Source organism: Echiichthys vipera (assembly GCF_963691815.1).
Source record: "Echiichthys vipera genome assembly, chromosome: 17".
Classification (NCBI taxonomy): Eukaryota; Metazoa; Chordata; class Actinopteri; order Perciformes; family Trachinidae; genus Echiichthys; species Echiichthys vipera.
In genome coordinates this window covers 17,813,143-17,832,111 of record NC_139842.1, presented here as the reverse complement: position 1 = coordinate 17,832,111, position 18,969 = coordinate 17,813,143, and the positions used below count along the sequence as shown (strand labels likewise).

The window sequence follows — 18,969 nt, the reverse complement described above, 5'->3', positions numbered from 1 at the left end:
ACCCTGTGTGCTCAGTCTGCTTTGCTCCTCCAAATAAATGATGTCACTTCCTGATTGTTTCAATGGAATTGTAGTTTTTCTTTGTGTGGTGGCTGCTGTTTTGGTTTCAGATGGTGAGAAACTACTAAAAGGGTGGAAATGGCTTGAGGGTCACACAGTACATTTTAAAAACAAAGAAACCTACAGTTCTTTTTAATGTAAATGTATCACATGGTCTATAAAATAAATAAAGAAAAACTTGTATTTTTTTTTTTTTTTTTTTCCAATTTTATGGATTATAATAGTTCTTGGAGAAGTTCATTACGTTACCCTGGGGACAAAAAGTATTTTAATGTGCATTATTCTGTGCTAAAGAAGAGAAAGAAGAGCTTAATCTATAATTGAAGACATTTGTTAGAAATATTTGACACATTCTTTAATTCATGGGGACTGAAATGTTGCTGCATGACAATGGATGTTTGGTTTTATTAGAGCTATTGGGCTAATTAACAATGCAGAAGAATATATCCAGATTTTATTAGTGATTTACAAAATACACCAACAGTGCATTAAACCATACGATGAGCATCACATTAATAACGTTAATAGACGTAACAACAAAATAAATACATACATGAATAGAGATAAAAAGATTTATGATGATAATTTAAACAAAGGGGACAAATAAGATACAACAGGGGACATGAGCAATGAAAAATAAATTGAATGAAAGATATTAAAGTGGGAGCACATATTTATAGTTTTGATAGCATTCTTGTTATTAGTGGGGGATATTGACTTGAAATACACCTCCAGTTCTTTCATTAAAAAAAACACAAAAAATGAAGAATTACTGTTTTTGCAAGAGGAGCTCAAAATCCCAGCAGATATGATCTAAAATGAATCTATAAATATCTTGCCACAGTTTACGGGTTTATTCACATTTCCAAAACAGATGAATAACAGTCTGGGAGTCACAAAAGGCACACTTCAGATCTAGATCAACATTTGAATTCGAGGAAGGAGGATTTAACCGGACAACATTTTAAATGGCACTTCATCACCTCATTAACCACTAAAAAATATTAAGGAAGAGACCAGATTTTTTCCCCAACACAAGTTATTTACACGACTTTTCCAGTAAAATATTACACGAATATATCCAGAAGGAGGCAGTGATGCCGCGCCAAGGGCATCGGCGGGTCTATAACCTCAAAGCAGCAGTAGAAGAAGAAGAAGAGCTGTCAGCTGAAAACCAGCGATCCGAACACAACAAGAGGAAATCAGGAAGGAAACCGAGGAGGAGGAGAGAGTCTCCACTGAAACAGTAAGGGCTCTGGTGTTTAATCATTACTAATTGAGAGTATGAATTATCCAAGCCACCCTGGCGTCGATGGGTTTATTGTGTGCGAAGTTAAATATGGAGCAACAGGTGCGCTAAGTTAGCGTTAGCTCTCTTGTTAGCTCCACACACTTTACACTAACTGTTATCTGAGTCAGCTAACGTTATCTAACTTAACAACCTAATCTCAGAAAAAGTAAATATCAACCTCACTAGTGCATATTCTGTTGTATAACGTTATTTTATTCCTAACATTAAAGTTACACTTTATCTAACGCTTGCTAACGTTAATCTTATTAGCACCCGTTAGTTGTTAAGTCGTTAAATAACGTTAATGGTAGCTGACGTAATAAGCTAATGTTGTGATTGTGTGGCTTTGCTGCGTTATTGCAACATGTGATGGTAGTAGTTTTGCTGGATCCATGTCCAGGTAGCTGTGGCAGGTTAATGTAGTTAGCCATTAAAGCTATTTGACAGGTGAGGGTGCAGTGACTTAGTGGGGAATGTGGCTAAACTAGTTACAACTAGCTGCCTGACGTCGTCTAAACTCCGTAACGTGAGTTTAGTCAAGTGTCACAGTGTGTTGCAATGCATTTAACGCCCGTTTTGCTGTGTTTAATCAGCTATGTGCCCTTTGCTGAGGCAGTGGGGAGGCTTACCTACTAGCTACTGGTCACATGCTACCTTGTAATCCCCAGATAAGCCCTGTGTGGTCGTGTTCACAGTGTGAGGCTCTGCTGCTCAGCTGAATGAGAAAGAGAAGAACAAATACTACAGAAAATGCATTCTTGACTTCCTCTGATTTGCAACCACAGTGATTATAACCCCTTCAAAGTCCCCTGTATTGTAATTAATGGTTCGGCGGAACCACATTTTCACGGTGACCACATTCCTGCAGTGATCATGAGATCAGCATGAGGGCAAGACTATACGTATTTCTTCTTTTCTCTTTTTGTCACATGCCTACTTCTCACCCATGTGCTGAAGTAACACACAACTGATATAGGCCTCCCTCATTAGTGGTCTTGACACCAGTGTGTAATGCAGAGAAAAGTGTTGAATGTAGAACTTCCTTTATGTTTTGATAGAGGTTTTCTCTCTTTGAGCATATGACTATAACGGACAATATCAACGTTCACTTTTTTAGAGGTTCTGGTTGACTGTAAGGGTGCTGCGCAGCACTCCCATCCTTCAGCAACATGGGGGAACTCTTCAGGAGTGAAGAGATGACGCTGGCTCAGCTCTTCCTCCAGTCAGAAGCTGCCTACTGTTGTGTCAGTGAACTGGGAGAGATCGGGATGGTGCAGTTTCGTGATGTAAGTCCACTGTTATACTGTTGTCTTCTGATTCACTATTGCTTTATTATCTACAGATTCTGCTCTGGTTTGCCATTGTCTAGCAACCGAAACATGCTTACCAACCTGGTACATGTGGGGGAAAAACATGCTTCAGTCTTTGCTGAGAAAGTGCATGCCTTCAGCATCATGTTCATCATGTGCTCACAGCTGACCACTCATTCCACACTTGAGAAAGCCCATTCCTGACGATCCCTGAGGGAAGCTTTGTGCTAGAACAGGGATGTCAAAGTCAAATACATCAGAGGGCCAAAAAACCAAATCTGCTACAAGCCGAGGGCGGGACTGGTTCAATGTTTATTTAAACATATTAAAATGATTGCATATAACCTATTGAACCAAGACCTAACACAGTGTACCGTATTTTAGTTAATAATCAAATGAATAATCCAATATTTTCTTATGACTTCAGTTATTTCAAGGAAAACAGGCAAACAGCAAAAAAGAAAAGAAAACATGTTCCTTAATATCAAGATAAAGACACACAGCTTTGAGAACATGTTCTCTGCCTCCCACCAAGCTTGAAACACCCTGTTCTCATCGTCCACCTTCCCTTTAGCCATTATTGGGGGGGGGGGGGACTGAAAGTTGACATCTGCCCTGAATGCTGGCCCACTTGCGGCGCTGCAGTGAGTTTGCGGGCTACCGTTGTATTGTGGGTAATGTAGTTTCGGTGCGTGAAAAACACCAGCAGGCGGCTGTGGCGTGCGGGCCGGCTCTAATACTAATCAAATATCATCCCGGGGGCCAAGATAATTCACTCGTGGGCCGGATCTGGCCCGCTGTACTTGACTTTGACACCCATGTGCTAGAATATAGGATGGGCTGTAACAGAGTAGGACTGTGCATCAACAGTGGTATCTTCATTTTATCAAATTATTATACATCCTCCATAGGGCTGAACAATGAATCAAATTTTAGTGAAACCACAATATGGACTATGAATTTCCAAATCGCAGGAGTTACAATATTTGTTATAGGTGAAACATATGTGAAAATACTATTCTGGTTCAAACGTTGTGTTCCTGCAGAAATGTCCAGGCCCACACATAATATAGTACAGACTTAAGAATAAAAAAATCTTTGTTTGGTACAGATCATCACAAAAGTCAAAACAATCGAAATCAGACATTTTGTTCAAAATCGTTCAGCCCTAATCTTCCACCAGTTTAAACATTTAAAGAACATAATAAAGAAAATTAGCTTTCTTAATACTCTTTAAAAGACTTCATTTGTAGACACAAATATCTCATTAATGATAGGGTATTCGGCAGTATTGGAACCTTACAGTGCCAAACAAAATACTTCCGTTCAACATTGCTCGAGTAATTTATTCTTCTGCCTCCTGGGCTGAGATACAGGTTCCTCAGGGTAAAAAGCAACAGGTTTAAAATGTCCTTTGTTCAGAGTGCACTTCATGTGCTTAACTTGCACTGATCTTGACCACACTGTTCTACAACAGTCTTACTTGATCCTCACTTATTTATTTATTTTTCACAGCTAAATCCTGATGTGAATGTGTTCCAAAGGAAGTTTGTCAATGAAGTACGACGGTGTGAGGAGATGGATCGCAAACTGAGTAAGTGAGCTGAGGTATATCGCGACAGAGCTGCCTCTTCCTTCACAGGAGCCACTCTGTCTCCTGAAAAACACATTTTCATTTAATCTCCACCCTTTGTAAAGAGCCGTAACAGGGCCCTACAAAGAGAGGTGAGGTGGTTCTTCACCTCTAAACAACTACATGTTATTTCTCTCTTGCAGGATTTGTGGAGAAAGAAATAAAGAAAGCCAACATCCCAATCATTGACACAGGAGAGAACCCCGAAGTCCCCTTCCCAAGGGACATGATTGACCTGGAGGTGACTGCTCTCTTTATTAAAGATAAACAGTGAGCTCTATCATCATCATCATCATCATCATCTGCTGTGTCCCTTTGTTAACCCCTCTCCCCGTCTCACCACAGGCCACATTTGAGAAGCTTGAGAATGAGCTGAAGGAAATAAACACCAACCAAGAAGCCCTAAAGAAGAACTTCCTGGAACTGACTGAGCTCAAGCACATCCTGCGTCGCACACAGCAGTTTTTTGATGAGGTCAGCTTGACTTGTGCACAAAGAACTTGCAAAACAATGTGCTCGTCTTTTTATTTAAATAACATTGTGGTGTGGACTTTTTATTTTTTTATTATCGTTTACAGCCATGGTTGTAACATCTAAAACCACACACAGCTTGAGAAACAAATAAACTATTTTACATGTTATTGTAAAAACTCATGTTTTCAATATATTCACTGTCTGGAAATGGGGGAAAAAAACAATGCTCCAGTCTAAACTCAGCCGTTTTTAGTTTGCATTGGTGTAATACTGGTGATAAGCTGCCGACACTTATCAACACACACACACACACACACACACACACACACACACACACACACACACACACACACACACACACACACACACACACACACACACACACACACACACACACACACACACACACACACACACACACACACACACACACACACACACACACACACACACAATGGAGCATTTATTGCTGCTTGATCTGGCAGAAGGTGTTTACCTCGTGATTTTTTTATAGTTGCTCACATGGTCTTGGCCCATTTACACCGGCCAGTCACATTTGTTAATATGCTGTAATTCCACTGCTGTATAATACCTTGCACACATTTGATTCTGTTTACTATTCATTTGCAGGGGCAACGCTTCAGCTGCCCACCTTTGCCCAACATCAGTTCCACTTCATTGCCTGCACAAGCAAAACTGTGTTGACTTACAACGTTAAGTCATCTTTTACAAGTTGTTATGGGCTTTAATTGAGGTGAATCATTGAGCCAAACATGTAGCTGTTTAGACATTAACAGGAGAAAGTCACTGTCTGCTGAAAACAAACACTGGCCCTGGCTCTATCGAAGTCTCAACATTCAAGTCAATACAATACCTGAGAAGTTTTCTAACAGCAGAGTTCCCATGTATGTGTAAATACACTTCTAGTGGTGATAATAACTAATAATTAACTCTTGTACAGATGGAGGATCCAAGTTTACTGGAGGAGGCATCCACACTCTTGGATCCCAATGAACCACAGCGAGTGGCTCCTCTTAGACTTGGGTGAGTTTGTTTTTTGTGGTCTTCTTTCATTCACAAGGATTACGCTTTTTTAAGAGATCGATTCTGTGCACTTCTGCCATCTGTTACAACTAACCAGTCTCCACCCACACACCAGCTCAGGCTGCCCAGCTTAGCCAGACAACAAAGGTCACTTAAAGTGGAAATCTACGCATCCACTAGTGAAGACATTTCAGTGTTATCACTGAGATCAGGTCTTCCTTAAAACAGAGCCAAAGAATAAACAGAAAACACACTTCTAGCCTGTGTTGTTTTGTGAGGAAAACTGACTAACCACATGAAGATGATCCCAACTGTCTCAGTGTACTGAATGGAATTACAGCAGAGGTTATTTAATCTTTTGTTATATAAAATATAAAGAAGTTTCAGGTGCTATATAAATACTTTGAAAGTATCAAAACTCTAAATCCACAGAGAAATGCACACAGCCTGTATTCATAAACTGTGCCTTTAAACGAGCCGTCAGGACTTCTGTATGGTTGTGATGTCACAACTATACTATATATAGTCAGAAAGCAGGGCTCTCATAATATGGACTAGTGTACTATCCAGATCGCAGAGGGGGCGCAGTATTCTATATTAAGTATCACACCGTGCAATATTTTAAAAATGGCTTCCTCCAATGTTATGTATCATTGCAATTGCAATATCAGTCCAAAGAATCGCTGACCAATCACAGCAGACTGGGCTCTTTCAGGTGGTGGGCTTAAAGGGACAGGTGCTGAGACAGAGAGTGAATACAGGTATATGCAGACGGACAATATGAGATAAATCGAAGTGTTTTTCCAACATTAAAGCATGTAAACATGTTCTAGTAGAAACCCAAAATACAAATATGAACCTTAAAATGAGCATGTGTCCCCTCTAAGGTATCTTAACATTCACATAAGGACTAATCCAGCTGTTCAAGCAGAACTCATGACCCATGATTTAAAGAAAGAAAAGATCTCTGTTGAGTATAGGACTGATAGAAGTGATAATTATTATGTTGTTGAAGCTATTAAATGGGAGACATTTCAGTAAGCATTTGAAAGTTTAGCTTCTATATAAGAAGGGCCAAACTCATAAGGTTCATGAAGTTTTGTATAGTTTTTCGGTCCATACCAGACCAGGTAACTAACGACAACAGTGACAACGTTTTCCCACCTGTTATAGATTTGTGGCTGGAGTCATTGGCAGGGAACGTATTCCCACATTTGAGAGGATGCTGTGGAGAGTTTGCCGAGGAAATGTGTTCCTGAGGCAGGCAGACATTGAAGATCCCCTGGAGGACCCGACTACGGTCTGTGCTGTTTAAGTTATTACGTCCTGTCAATGCCTGCTTCAGTGTTTTATTCCCAAACTCCTAACTGTATGATGTCTCAACAGGGCGACCAGGTCCACAAGACTGTCTTCATCATCTTCTTCCAGGGAGACCAGCTTAAGAATCGAGTCAAGAAGATCTGCGAGGGGTATGTGACTAGCCAACATTTGTACAATTTTTAGGAAGTGTTCTTGACCAACAGATCCTTATATCTGCGCTTCTTCTTCTCCGTCCATTTTCAGGTTCCGAGCAACTTTATACCCGTGCCCAGAAACACCCCTGGAGAGGAAAGAGATGCTTTCAGGGGTTAATGCACGTATTGATGACTTGCAAATGGTAAATACACAGACGGGGAAAATGGCTGCATAATGTTGACTCTATTACTGACTTGCACAAATATACACCACAAAACTGGTTAGTTCTCTTTTCCTATTTGTCTGGTCAGCAAGACGCATTTCAGAAATTCACTGGAAGTGACAGTAGAGGAAAGAGATAGAAATTTCATAACGCATAACACATCTGCTCTTTACGGTTAATTTCCAGCTTTCTGTCTGGGCTCCAAGCCAGATATTTTATAGGAAAAAAGAAAAGTTTGCTTTAGGTTGCACAAATGTCACCTTGTAAAAATCTTTTAAATGAATAACTGTATCCTGCTTTCTTTTCTTCACTAGCCACTGACATACGTAAATCATGTTAGAAGGTGAAAGGCAAACTGTGTTGCTCTTTAGGTGACAAACATCAGTAAGACCCTCTCACTCCCTTTTTTGACACATACAGTGTTGTAAATGTTTAAATAGTGAGGTGATTAATTGTTACATCCTCATGACATAAAATTATAATGTTTTCATTACAGTGCTCATACTGATGAAGTGGGTGAACTCAAAGTCTCACGCCCACCAGATTTGTGTCCCTGTATTGTTGAATTAGTCCTCAGTGACTAGCTATGCAGCTCAAGGTAGAGCCCCAGGGTATCCCCCTTCCGATTGATTTGCAAATTATAACGTTTTACATCTTTGTCATGTGATGGTAGAGCCGCCCATATGGGTGTTTTACATAATGTCATACAGACTGACATATCACAGAGATCACATTTGTAGCACTGCCTGTTGCCCCGGGCATGGTAGAAGTGAATTTCTCACATTACTTGCCTTCATTTATTGTAGTTCAAGTGTCATGTACGCAGATATTATAGGATCATTGACATTTGCCACAGAAGCGGCTTGCACGAGAGAGAGATACTCGATATCTGGAACGCGTCCCATTTGACAAATCAATTGATATCCTCTCACGGCTTTGCATACCGGGGGAATGGAGATCTTGGCGTTTTCGGATGCAGTGTTATGCTTGTCACTACGGGGGCGTGAGAGCAAGCATGACAGACATGGATGATCAAGAATGTCAAGCTACCCAGACAGAAATGAGCTATGTATGGGCCATTAAGCCTCCTTACAGCGGGTGAGACCGTGCCTGAAGGCAGACAGCACAGAGCTTAAATATCCTTCCGATCTGCTGATCATAGGGCTGTTTTAAATGCGAGTCATACAGCAGCATACCTGGGGATATCCTATATCTCTTTTGGGATAACCTAATGGATTTGACAGCCTGCTGCTCTTTTAACATATGACTTATGCTCACTAACCACGGCAGTAAATGTAAACCCTGTCTATGAATAGCAAGGAATGCATGATTCATTGCTGCCATTTATAACCTTTTCTGATTGTAGTGGACATTTTAATTCCCCTAGCTGTGACTTTATTTGGATACATTTATAGATGATGAGTGTCTTTGATAGCGTTTTATTTAATAATTCAACACTGGCTATTGTAAAAAAGAAGTTCGTCATTATTTATCAAGAGACAAATGACCTTCCCTCCCTCTGATTCACTTGTAGTTGAGGGTTAACCAAAATAGAAGGAACATGTGTTTCTGGATCCCACGATGGACTTGCCAGATTCTGGGGACACCAATAACAACCGTATCTTTAATTTGGGGCAGGTCTCTGACGAAAACTGACAGTCCAGTGCAAATAACCAGGCTCACAAAACTATGATCAGACTGAACTAGGCAGTACAGATCACATATGTATCAAGATCCTGTTACTATATTACTTATGTCTTGCCTAAATGTTTTAAGAAACATTTAAGTGAAATTTTAAAAAACGTTTGCGACCCTGCCTCCATTTTTTCACTGCTTCAAAAGCGCCGCCCAAATTTGCCGTGTCACGCAGTGCTACGCTGTTTCGTTGCTCTGATTGGTTATAGGTCTACTCAGTTCTGTCCAGAGGTATTCCGTCTGCACTGTTGATGGAAATGGAAAATGACAAGAGATCACGAATCATGAATCTATTACAGTCATGTATAAGATTTAATTCTGACCACGACAGCCTCCTTTTCTTGTCTCCCTAAGGTTCTAAACCAGACTGAAGATCACAGGCAGAGGGTCCTGCAGGCCGCAGCCAGGACGGTCAGAGTGTGGTTCATCAAGGTGAGGAAGATGAAGGCAATCTACCACACCCTCAACCTCTGCAACATCGATGTCACTCAGAAGTGTCTTATCGCGGAGGTGTGGTGTCCCGTCTCCGACATGGACTCCATCCAGTTTGCCCTGCGCAGGGGGACGGTGAGTACCTGAGCACCAGACATTTTATGTTTAAGGACAAATATCCAACCACAACTTAGTAGGTTTAATTCAGATTTTATAGACACACAGGGCCTCCCATTAAATCTTATAAAGTAGACTATGGTTCAAGTTTACCTGTTATTGGATTGAATGTAGCAGAACCAGTTTGAAAGAAATGTGTCTGAATACGTCATTGTGCTGAAAATAAAAAGAATCTTGGGGGCGTGGAATTAGAAAGCTTGCTCCTCACCTCTGCTTGAGATTTTCCCAGGGTCCTCATTGTAACATTGGTAAGGACTACCTTCGATTCAAATTGCAGAAGAACTGAGGGAGTTGGATATTTCAAATACAGTTTGAATGGTAAAAAACAGTTTAGCCACTGCGGAGATATAAATCTAGGATGGTAGTGGTTAGTAGGATTTCAGTTCCAGTAGATGGTGAAAGAAAATGTATCTGTATCATCATCATCTTGTGCTGCATGACATTGTGTTGTGCGCTTTAGGAGAAGAGCGGCTCCACTGTGCCTTCCATCCTCAACAGGATGCAGACAAAGCAGACCCCACCCACCTTTAACAAGACAAACAAGTTCACCTCAGGCTTCCAAAACATCGTGGACGCTTATGGAATCGGCAGCTACCGTGAGATTAACCCAGGTAAGCATGCTCCACACCTTTCTTTGTACATCCCTAAACCTCCAACTGTTTCCTGTCAGTACATAGACCTGTAGTGTATCCTTTAAGGCAGTTGAACATTTTGTTTTTAAAGGTCTGTTTGCCCAGCTGCCTGTGGTATTAAACTCAGTCACTGAAAAGGCATGCTGCATGCTCAGCCTCATCAGCCATTATCACCTTGTTTGCACATGCTGTTTATTGTGACACTCATATGTTGTTTCACCTGCCACACCACTCTCCTCTCTTGTGATGCCTGTCCCCCCCTCCCACACCACCACCACCACCTCTCGTCTCCAGCGCCATACACCATCATCACCTTCCCCTTCCTATTTGCGGTCATGTTCGGTGACCTGGGCCACGGGGTGCTCATGACCTGTGCTGCTCTGTACCTCGTGTTGAGAGAGAGCAGGCTGATGGCCCAGAAGAACGATAACGAGGTATGGATCCCATCACGGCCATCTCATCAGCCTCTACAACATCCCTCCTGCTGTACAGAGCTTTGTGACTGTCTGGATTTATGTTCATAATTTGCAGAGATGCAGCTTTTCTTGTTTTGGAAACCTACTTATCTCTCTAATTGATTGTTTGTGGCAGATGTTCAGCATGGTGTTTGCAGGGCGCTACATAATCCTGCTGATGGGAATCTTCTCAGTCTACACTGGGATTATTTACAACGACTGCTTCTCCAAGTCCCTAAACGTTTTTGGCTCGGGGTGGAGCGTCAGGCCCATGTTCAACTCTCGACAAGGGGCCAACTGGACGTAAGTGTCACTTACAACTGTGTCAAGAGCTTTAATCCGGTCACCGCTGTTGGTGTGCAGTAATTCAAGTCACAAAACTGATATGTGTTCTCATCCTGTTCAGGTTTGAGACACTGGAGGGTAATAAAGTTTTGCAGTTGGACCCGACAATAGATGGAGTGTTCAAAGGGCCATACCCAATTGGCATTGATCCGGCGAGTATTTTTCTTTGTTTTATGTTATTCTGCTAAGTGCAAACTAGCTTAGCTTTCAATCCATGTCTTGGCAAATAATTGTATGTCTTTTGAAAATAAATCAATAATGGCTCGTTGCTGAAATCTAAGAATAAATGGTAGTGCTAATGAACTAATGAACTTTCTTATATAATTAGGTTTATTGTATTTAAATGTAGTTAAAGGATAAGAAGCCACCCACAATTAAGAGGTATAAAATGCTAATTATTGAACACTTCGTCCCATAGATATGGAACATTGCCACCAACAAGCTGACGTTCCTGAACTCATTCAAGATGAAGATGTCTGTTATCCTGGGAGTCATCCACATGCTGTTTGGAGTCTCACTGTCTCTCTTCAACCATCTGTGAGGGTTCGAACGTTTATACTTCTTATTGAATTTCTTTCTCTCTGTCACCCTAAATTGTTATTGTTTGCGGTTCTCTGCAGGTATTTCAAGAAGCCCCTTAATATCTACTTGGGATTCATCCCAGAAATTGTCTTCATGGCCAGTCTGTTTGGCTACCTCGTCATCCTGATCTTCTATAAATGGCTCTCATACGATGCAAGCATATCCAAGGATGCTCCCAGTCTCCTCATCGCCTTTATTAACATGTTCCTCTTCAACTACAACGACCCCAGTAACAAACCGCTCTACAGAGGACAGGTCAGATACACCTGTTAGTTACATGCATCCTTTTGTCCTGAAATAAACCACATTAAGCTAATAACCCTGTTTTGTTTTTTTTCCCCTCGAATATGTAGATGGCCCTGCAAACATTCTTGGTGCTAATGGCCTTGGCTTGTGTTCCCTGTATGTTAATAGTGAAAACTCTAGTTCTGCGCAGACAGTATTTGTGGCGGAAAAACCTGGTAAGATGCAGCAAACCTGTAATCAGTGTCACTTGTAATAAGACATTTATAATCCCCTTTCTTAATGTTTTTATTCTACTTATCTTCTGTGTCAGGGCACAGAGAACTTTGGAGGTATCCGGGTGGGCAACGGGCCCACTGAGGATCAGGCTGAAATCATCCAGCATGACCAGCTCTCACAGCACTCTGACGAGGAGCCTGAGGTAAGAGAGAAATATTCTCATCAGAAGATAATCGATTAATGATCCTTTATCTTCAATGGAATCATTTACATGAAAAAAAATCCAAATAATATTTTGTTATACACAGTTTTGTTGTCTAAACTGTGAACGTTAACTCAAACTTCTGAGAAAATGTTATCTGAAATACCCGAAGGAACATCATTTTTGGTTTTGGTTTCATACTTAAACTTTACAATAACACACAGTTCAATACGATTCAACGATTCAAATGAATCACATAACCCATGATTTCACATACATGAGCAGATATCGTGATGTATCTTCTCCCATATTGCCCCAGTGAAAGATGTACAAATGTCATCAGAACGTTGTCTATCTGACTGCGTTACTGCAATATTTACGTCATTTGGATGATGCTTTACGTCGTGATTCTTGCATCTTATGTTAATTATGCACTAAAGTCTGTTTAAATGAGAAAATACTCTTTTTTTTCTTTTTTTAAGTATTTAATCACCACAGGGTACACAAAAAAACAGACTTACCTTAATTCACATTTAACATGTGGTTACTTCACATAGACTATTCATTTATTAATTTACAGTAAAACATCCCTTTTCATGATATGTATTGTTATCAAGATATGAAAGGCCCATTATTGTGATATTTGGCCATTCTATCCCTCTTGCTCACAAAGCTGGAGGCCAGCAGTTTGGTGAGGGGGGTAGAGGGTGGAGGGGGGCCGGGGGAGGAGCAGGTTATAGGATCTTCTCCCATCTTTGAATAATTCAGTCACTCAGCCACAGTTGGAAACAGAAAGCGATACCTCATGTTTCCACTTCCACTGTGGCAATGAATACGATCAATTATGGATGATGGTCTGGTTTGGCAAAAAAGATTTAACAAGCTCCACACTGCCACCTTTTTAGAGGAAAGTAAATGCTATTTAGTGATTATATTAACATAACAAAATGTTGTTTACTTCAGGGAATAGTTCTGTGTTTCATTTTCCGTCCACTTTTGTGTGCAGTTCAATATCCAGACTAATTTAACTTGTCTGTCGTACGCCCTGAAGAGCTTTAACACAGCCGGAAATGGTTGTGCTGACTTGTGAACCGTTTTTATGTGGCCCTCTTAAAAACATAAACTTGTATCATCCCCCTAATTTTACTTCTAAAATGGGCTGACTACACATGTGGGTAGAGTGTTGTCATCCTGTGATATTCACCCTCTTTCCTTTTTATTAAGTGAATAACTTTTTTTCTCTCTTGTTGCTTTTCTATTTACTGATGTCTGTCTTGTCTGTCGACCTGTGTGTGTGCTGTCAATAACCAAGCGTTGCCTTTTGTCACCTGCTGTCAAGGCCCGCGAGGAGGAAGAGGTAGGACAGGAGCTCACGCTGCACCTCCACCCTGCAACCTATCCCCCCTCCTGTCAAAATGCATGTCTGGCAGTTCTGTCTCTTTCAGCTCTTCGCTTTGTCGTCCATGTCTGCTGTCAACCCTTGCCCTCTGCTCTTAGCTGTGTCTGTGTGTATGTAAGTGTTAGTCGGTGTAGTTGGTGTGTTCCAGGAGTCAGGAGGGCCAGTGTTTCCCTACAGTCCCTGGTGATGCGCATGAGGGTTCAGCAGGGCAGCTGATTCTTTGGGTGCATAGGGTCCTATGACAGTGTATCTTCTAATTGACTAACTGATGGTGACAGTGGCAAATGGCTTCCTTATCAATTTCCTGAATGATAATACACACACACAATGAGCCACACCTCCTCCCATGTGGACCTCAGGACCTCTCGTAGAGATGTTGTTTTCTAGAGATTAACGCTGACACGCAGCTCACATTTTGATATTATTTCTCCGTCCCACAGTTTAATTTTGGAGATGTGGCAGTGCATCAGGCAATCCACACCATAGAGTACTGCCTGGGCTGTATCTCCAACACCGCCTCCTATCTGAGGCTTTGGGCCCTCAGTCTGGCTCATGCACGTAAGTCACACACAACAAGATACACACGTTTATTAAGGGAAGTGGACGTTTAATGCATTGCACTAAAATCTGGGTGCTTTCTTTGTCCCATGCACAGAGCTGTCAGAGGTGCTGTGGTCCATGGTGATGCGCATTGGCCTCTCGGGGCGCAGCATCGGAGGTTTCTTCCTTCTGGCCATAGTCTTTTTCTTCTTTGCTGTTCTCACAGTTGCCATTCTCCTCATAATGGAGGGCTTATCGGCCTTCTTGCACGCACTGCGACTGCACTGGTAAGTTGAGGATTGTGTTTGTGGCAATTGTTTTTGTTTGTTTAATTAATTTGCTATCTGCATCTTTGAGTATCTCATCCATTGCTTTATACATGATGAGCATTAATCTGAAACTAAGATCCTGTGCACTGGATTTGCTCTCTTTAAAAGAGGAGAATTTTACTAATGACAAATAACTGTAACCACCACAAACTCCAGACCTTGAGTGCCATATGCAGGTTAACAGAGCAGATAAGGGTCACTGCTTCTGTTTGTAAGCGATTATTCACACGTGACCCCTTCAGTTTAAGGACCCAGGACCAGCTTCTAGTATAGTAATCTAATAGTTCAAAGTTCAAAGTTTGTACTATAGGTGTCCAATGTAGATGACAACCATTTATTTAGGAAAAAATAAACAAATAAAATAAAAGTCAAGTTAAACACAAGTCTGAATCGTAAAAAAACAACATTAGAGAAACAACTTAGTTTATATTAACTAACATTTTCAAACTTTCTACGACTGAAAATATAAATATCAGCATCAGAGGAGCCGTACAGCAGCTTACTGTTTACTGTAGATAGTTACACACTTGAGAATTCACAATAAGTAATGGAACAAGACATTTCCAAGAAACATATAGCAACCAGAATATCCAGGTGTTTTAACCTCTAATGGGGGCCACTACACCACTGGTACCTATCAGTGCCATAGTGTGTCTGCCAGTCAACAAGGGTGTGTCCCATCGCCCACTCTCTTTCCTGGCCTGCAGCCTGGAACATGTCTGGCTCCAGTCAGTGTTTTGCTTTCCATTTTTGCTGCGTGCAGAACCGTCTGTGACTCCTTGGTATGGCACGATGAGCCTTGATTGTCTCCTTATTAATGTCTTTGTCAGCCTTTGCTGAATGTCATCCTGGTTTTCGAATCCGCTGGCACATTTACAGAGCACGGCTGTGTTGGAGCCACTCTATAATTATGTTTTACACAGGAATGCTGGCTGGTGACTGAGCTTTCACTGAATGGCCTTCAGAGACAATAAAGTGCAGTTTTGAATGCAGGGCAAATATACACAGAGAATATAAAACACCATTCATAATCATTTTATTTCCAATGATTGCATCAAGACATCATGTGATTATGTAATGTCACGTTTGCCAACATAGAGGTTGAGAGGAATGAAGTTAGAGTGCTCACCTGTGTAGAGATGCTGTTGTAGTTGCTGAGACACTTAAATATACTTAAATCACTTTCTTGCATTATATACAGACAAATGACAGCATCACTTATCTAGACAAAGCAGTAAGATTTAATTGAAGAGTTTGCATTTCTTTATTTTCTGTCAAATGTGTAATTTTACAATGCAGGATGTCCATATTAAACGCAGCCAGAGCCAAATGTATGGAAAAGTATTATATTAGGTCATCTGCTACAGGCACTGCTATATGTAACTACATGCTAACTGTAGGCAAACCTGTAATCTTGGTTGAAGATGTTGATAAATGATCCCTAATTGTGGATCAGGCTCCTGCTTGAACATGTTAGATTGTAAAGTTTTTGGTTTAGAAGCTTCTATTGGTGATTTTTTTTTTTTCACCCTGACCAATCAGAGCGGACTGGGCTTTTTTTTCGGAAGGGGGGCTTAAAGAGACAGGTGCTAAGATAGAGCGTCTCAGAAAGGTTGAATACAGGTATATTTAGACAGACAGTATGAGAAAAATAAAGTTGTTTTTTTAAACCTCAAAGCATGTAAAAATGTTCTAGTAGAAACACAAAAGCATAAACCTGAACATTTGTATAATAGGTCCCCTTTAAAAACAATTGTGGCCTGTAAATTTCATCATTTTTGTAAGACAAAGCTAAAGTTATGTATAGTAATAGACTATGGATGGACTATGGAATGGCAGGTATTCGTGGTTCCTCATTTCAAAGGTCATTCATTCGTCACTTTGCATTGGCCTTTTTAAAAATAGAGTCCGATCATTTTCCAGAAGGGAAGAGGCTTATGTGTCTGACCCTGGGACCGGGTCCAGGAGCAGGGAGGTAGACATGTTCAGGTGGGTGCAGTCTGTGGAATGAAGAGCAGGGGTCATGAGCCGTGACTTCTCTGCCCAGCATTACCCAACATGACCGCCATCACCACTGTGTGCCTGTGTTATTGTGCAAGAGGCTTCCCGGTCCCTGCTTTTATTGACTGGGATGTTCTTTCTCTACAGGGTGGAGTTCCAAAACAAGTTTTACTCAGGCCAGGGATTCAAGTTCCTCCCCTTCACCTTCGAGAGCATCCTGGATGGGAGGTTTGAGGACTAAGATCTTCTAGAAATGTCACTCATCTCTTTAGAATCTGTTTGGTGTTGAATAGTGATTTTCTTTTGTGTGTGTGTGTGTGAGAGAGAGATGCAGTTTCCATGAGTGACACTCCATAAAATGATCTTTCGGATTGCCATTTGTTTTAAACTTAACACTTTTTAGAATCAAATCGGCAACATCTGCTATTCGTCATCCATTCCTCTGAAAAATATACTGTATGTAATCTGTTGTGTGTCTTATCTTAGTGAAGTCATTTTTGTTTCACCTGTGTTTTATGTAGTTTACTATTATTTATGCAAATCTATGTGGCCGTGTTGCACTACCGATCATAAATGAGGTGTTATATGCAAATGTCTTGACTGATTACGTTGACTGATGCTTATTCAGAGTGAAGTGACAGAAGAACAACTTTCCTGTCTGTCCTCTCCACGTTGTTGTACCCAGATTGTCCCTTTGTCCCTACATTGGCATTGTTTTGAACAGAGCATCTCACCTGTTTGATTACAAAAACACGCGCACACACACACACACACACTTTGCTGTCATCTAACTCACTGCGCATTGACCTCCCACACACAGCTATAAAGGTCCAAAGGGAATATAACATCAGGATGTCAGTCAGTGCTTTGAAGATAAGATGAACCACCTGTTTAACCCAGAGTTGTGCACTAACATTGTAATAAATGCCCTTTGTGTTTGTTCTTCATCAATCAACAAGGAGGGAATGAAGGGGAATCTATAGGTGTATGTTCTGTAACTGATTTCTTTTATAAGTTAAAACTTTGTTGTCACACTAGAGAGTATGAACGGCATACAACAGACATGTTCAAATAGAATTACCTCCTCAGAATTTATTTACCACCTGCATTAATTCTGCATCTCTGTGTCAATAAAGTGGCAAGATTCAGTTGTGGTTTCATTTCTTTCTCTAATGTACTTTTGTTGGTTACGAATTCAACGTTATAATTCTGCGCTATACATTTCACTTCAAGATGTCATTGTTTGAAATTGAAATTGACTCTTGACACTTGCATTCATTTTCCGCATAAGAAATATAAAAAACTCAACTTGATTTTAGAAAATACGTAATAACACCAGCTGATTTGGATTTTTAAAACAAGGTTGGAATATCATCATAGCGCTTGCTGATCTTTTTTTAAATAAGACTCAAGGACCGAAATGATTCAATAAGCAGTTTAATCAGGAAGACTTAATGATTCTGTTTGAGATGTTAAAGTAGGAATTTATTTAACAATGCATGACAAATGTGATTGAATGAGAGTCTTTGGCGATTAGGCTCCATCGAGACTTCATGTTGAATGGGTAGGGAAGCAGAGGGTAGAGCATGATACCCCCCGATGGAGTCTAGACACAGGTGGTGGTGAAGAGGAGATGACTGGTATGGAGTCCAGATGATGCTGAAGACATGGAGGTGAATGGGGTGTAGGTGGGTGTTTTACATCGCCTGAGGCCTGAAGCTGAATGACAGCTGACAGCACATAGAGAGACCACTTTTAAGCTTTTGACAGCTACAGCCTGATTGGCTGAGAACAACAAGGAGACCCCTTATAGGTTAGAGAGAAGTGGTGACCCCGCCCCCAATAAGCTGACTGTTAATGTCTCTGAAAGAAGCATGACAGCAAGAGAGCTACATAGGTGCACTGAACAAGGTATCACATTATATACGCTGATGATCAAATGTTTTATGTATGTCAAATCTTAATCTAAAGTAATTAGGAACTAAAGGTAATTTCCATCAGAAATAGAATTTATAAGTACCTCAATACTGTGCTTAAGTCCAGCAAAAACACTGTAGGTGTAAATGATACTGAATAAACCCTGTTTCCCTACAGTGTCTTCAGGAACAGCAGGATTTCAATGTGCCATCTCTCCTCTTGGTGGTGCTCTTCAACAGGCTGTGCAGTTGCAGTAACCTGTGAGAAATGAGTGTTGTGTTTTCTCCTCTATCTTAGAAATGAAAGCACCT

General features: G+C 40.9%; 1 protein-coding gene across 3 annotated transcripts; it reads left to right on the top strand.

The window, feature by feature from the left end:
- Nucleotides 1-1,208: 1,208 nt before the first annotated feature.
- Nucleotides 1,209-17,889, top strand: atp6v0a1a (ATPase H+ transporting V0 subunit a1a). 3 transcript variants are annotated; one of them, XM_083931020.1, is made up of 22 exons: nt 1,209-1,306; nt 2,469-2,637; nt 4,177-4,255; nt 4,438-4,535; nt 4,640-4,768; nt 5,730-5,812; nt 6,986-7,112; nt 7,199-7,281; nt 7,376-7,469; nt 9,540-9,752; nt 10,255-10,405; nt 10,721-10,860; nt 11,018-11,184; nt 11,288-11,378; nt 11,645-11,763; nt 11,847-12,063; nt 12,162-12,269; nt 12,365-12,472; nt 13,812-13,829; nt 14,312-14,429; nt 14,527-14,698; nt 16,889-17,889. In XM_083931020.1, the coding sequence occupies exons 2-22, from the start codon at nt 2,521-2,523 to the stop codon at nt 16,980-16,982; spliced, it is 2,526 nt and encodes an 841-aa protein (XP_083787146.1). In that variant the 5' UTR covers nt 1,209-1,306; nt 2,469-2,520; the 3' UTR covers nt 16,983-17,889. The 3 variants fall into 3 exon arrangements, with proteins under 3 accessions (XP_083787146.1, XP_083787145.1, XP_083787147.1); XM_083931019.1 differs by having other exon boundaries at nt 13,785-13,829; XM_083931021.1 differs by lacking the exon at nt 13,812-13,829.
- Nucleotides 17,890-18,969: the final 1,080 nt, after the last annotated feature.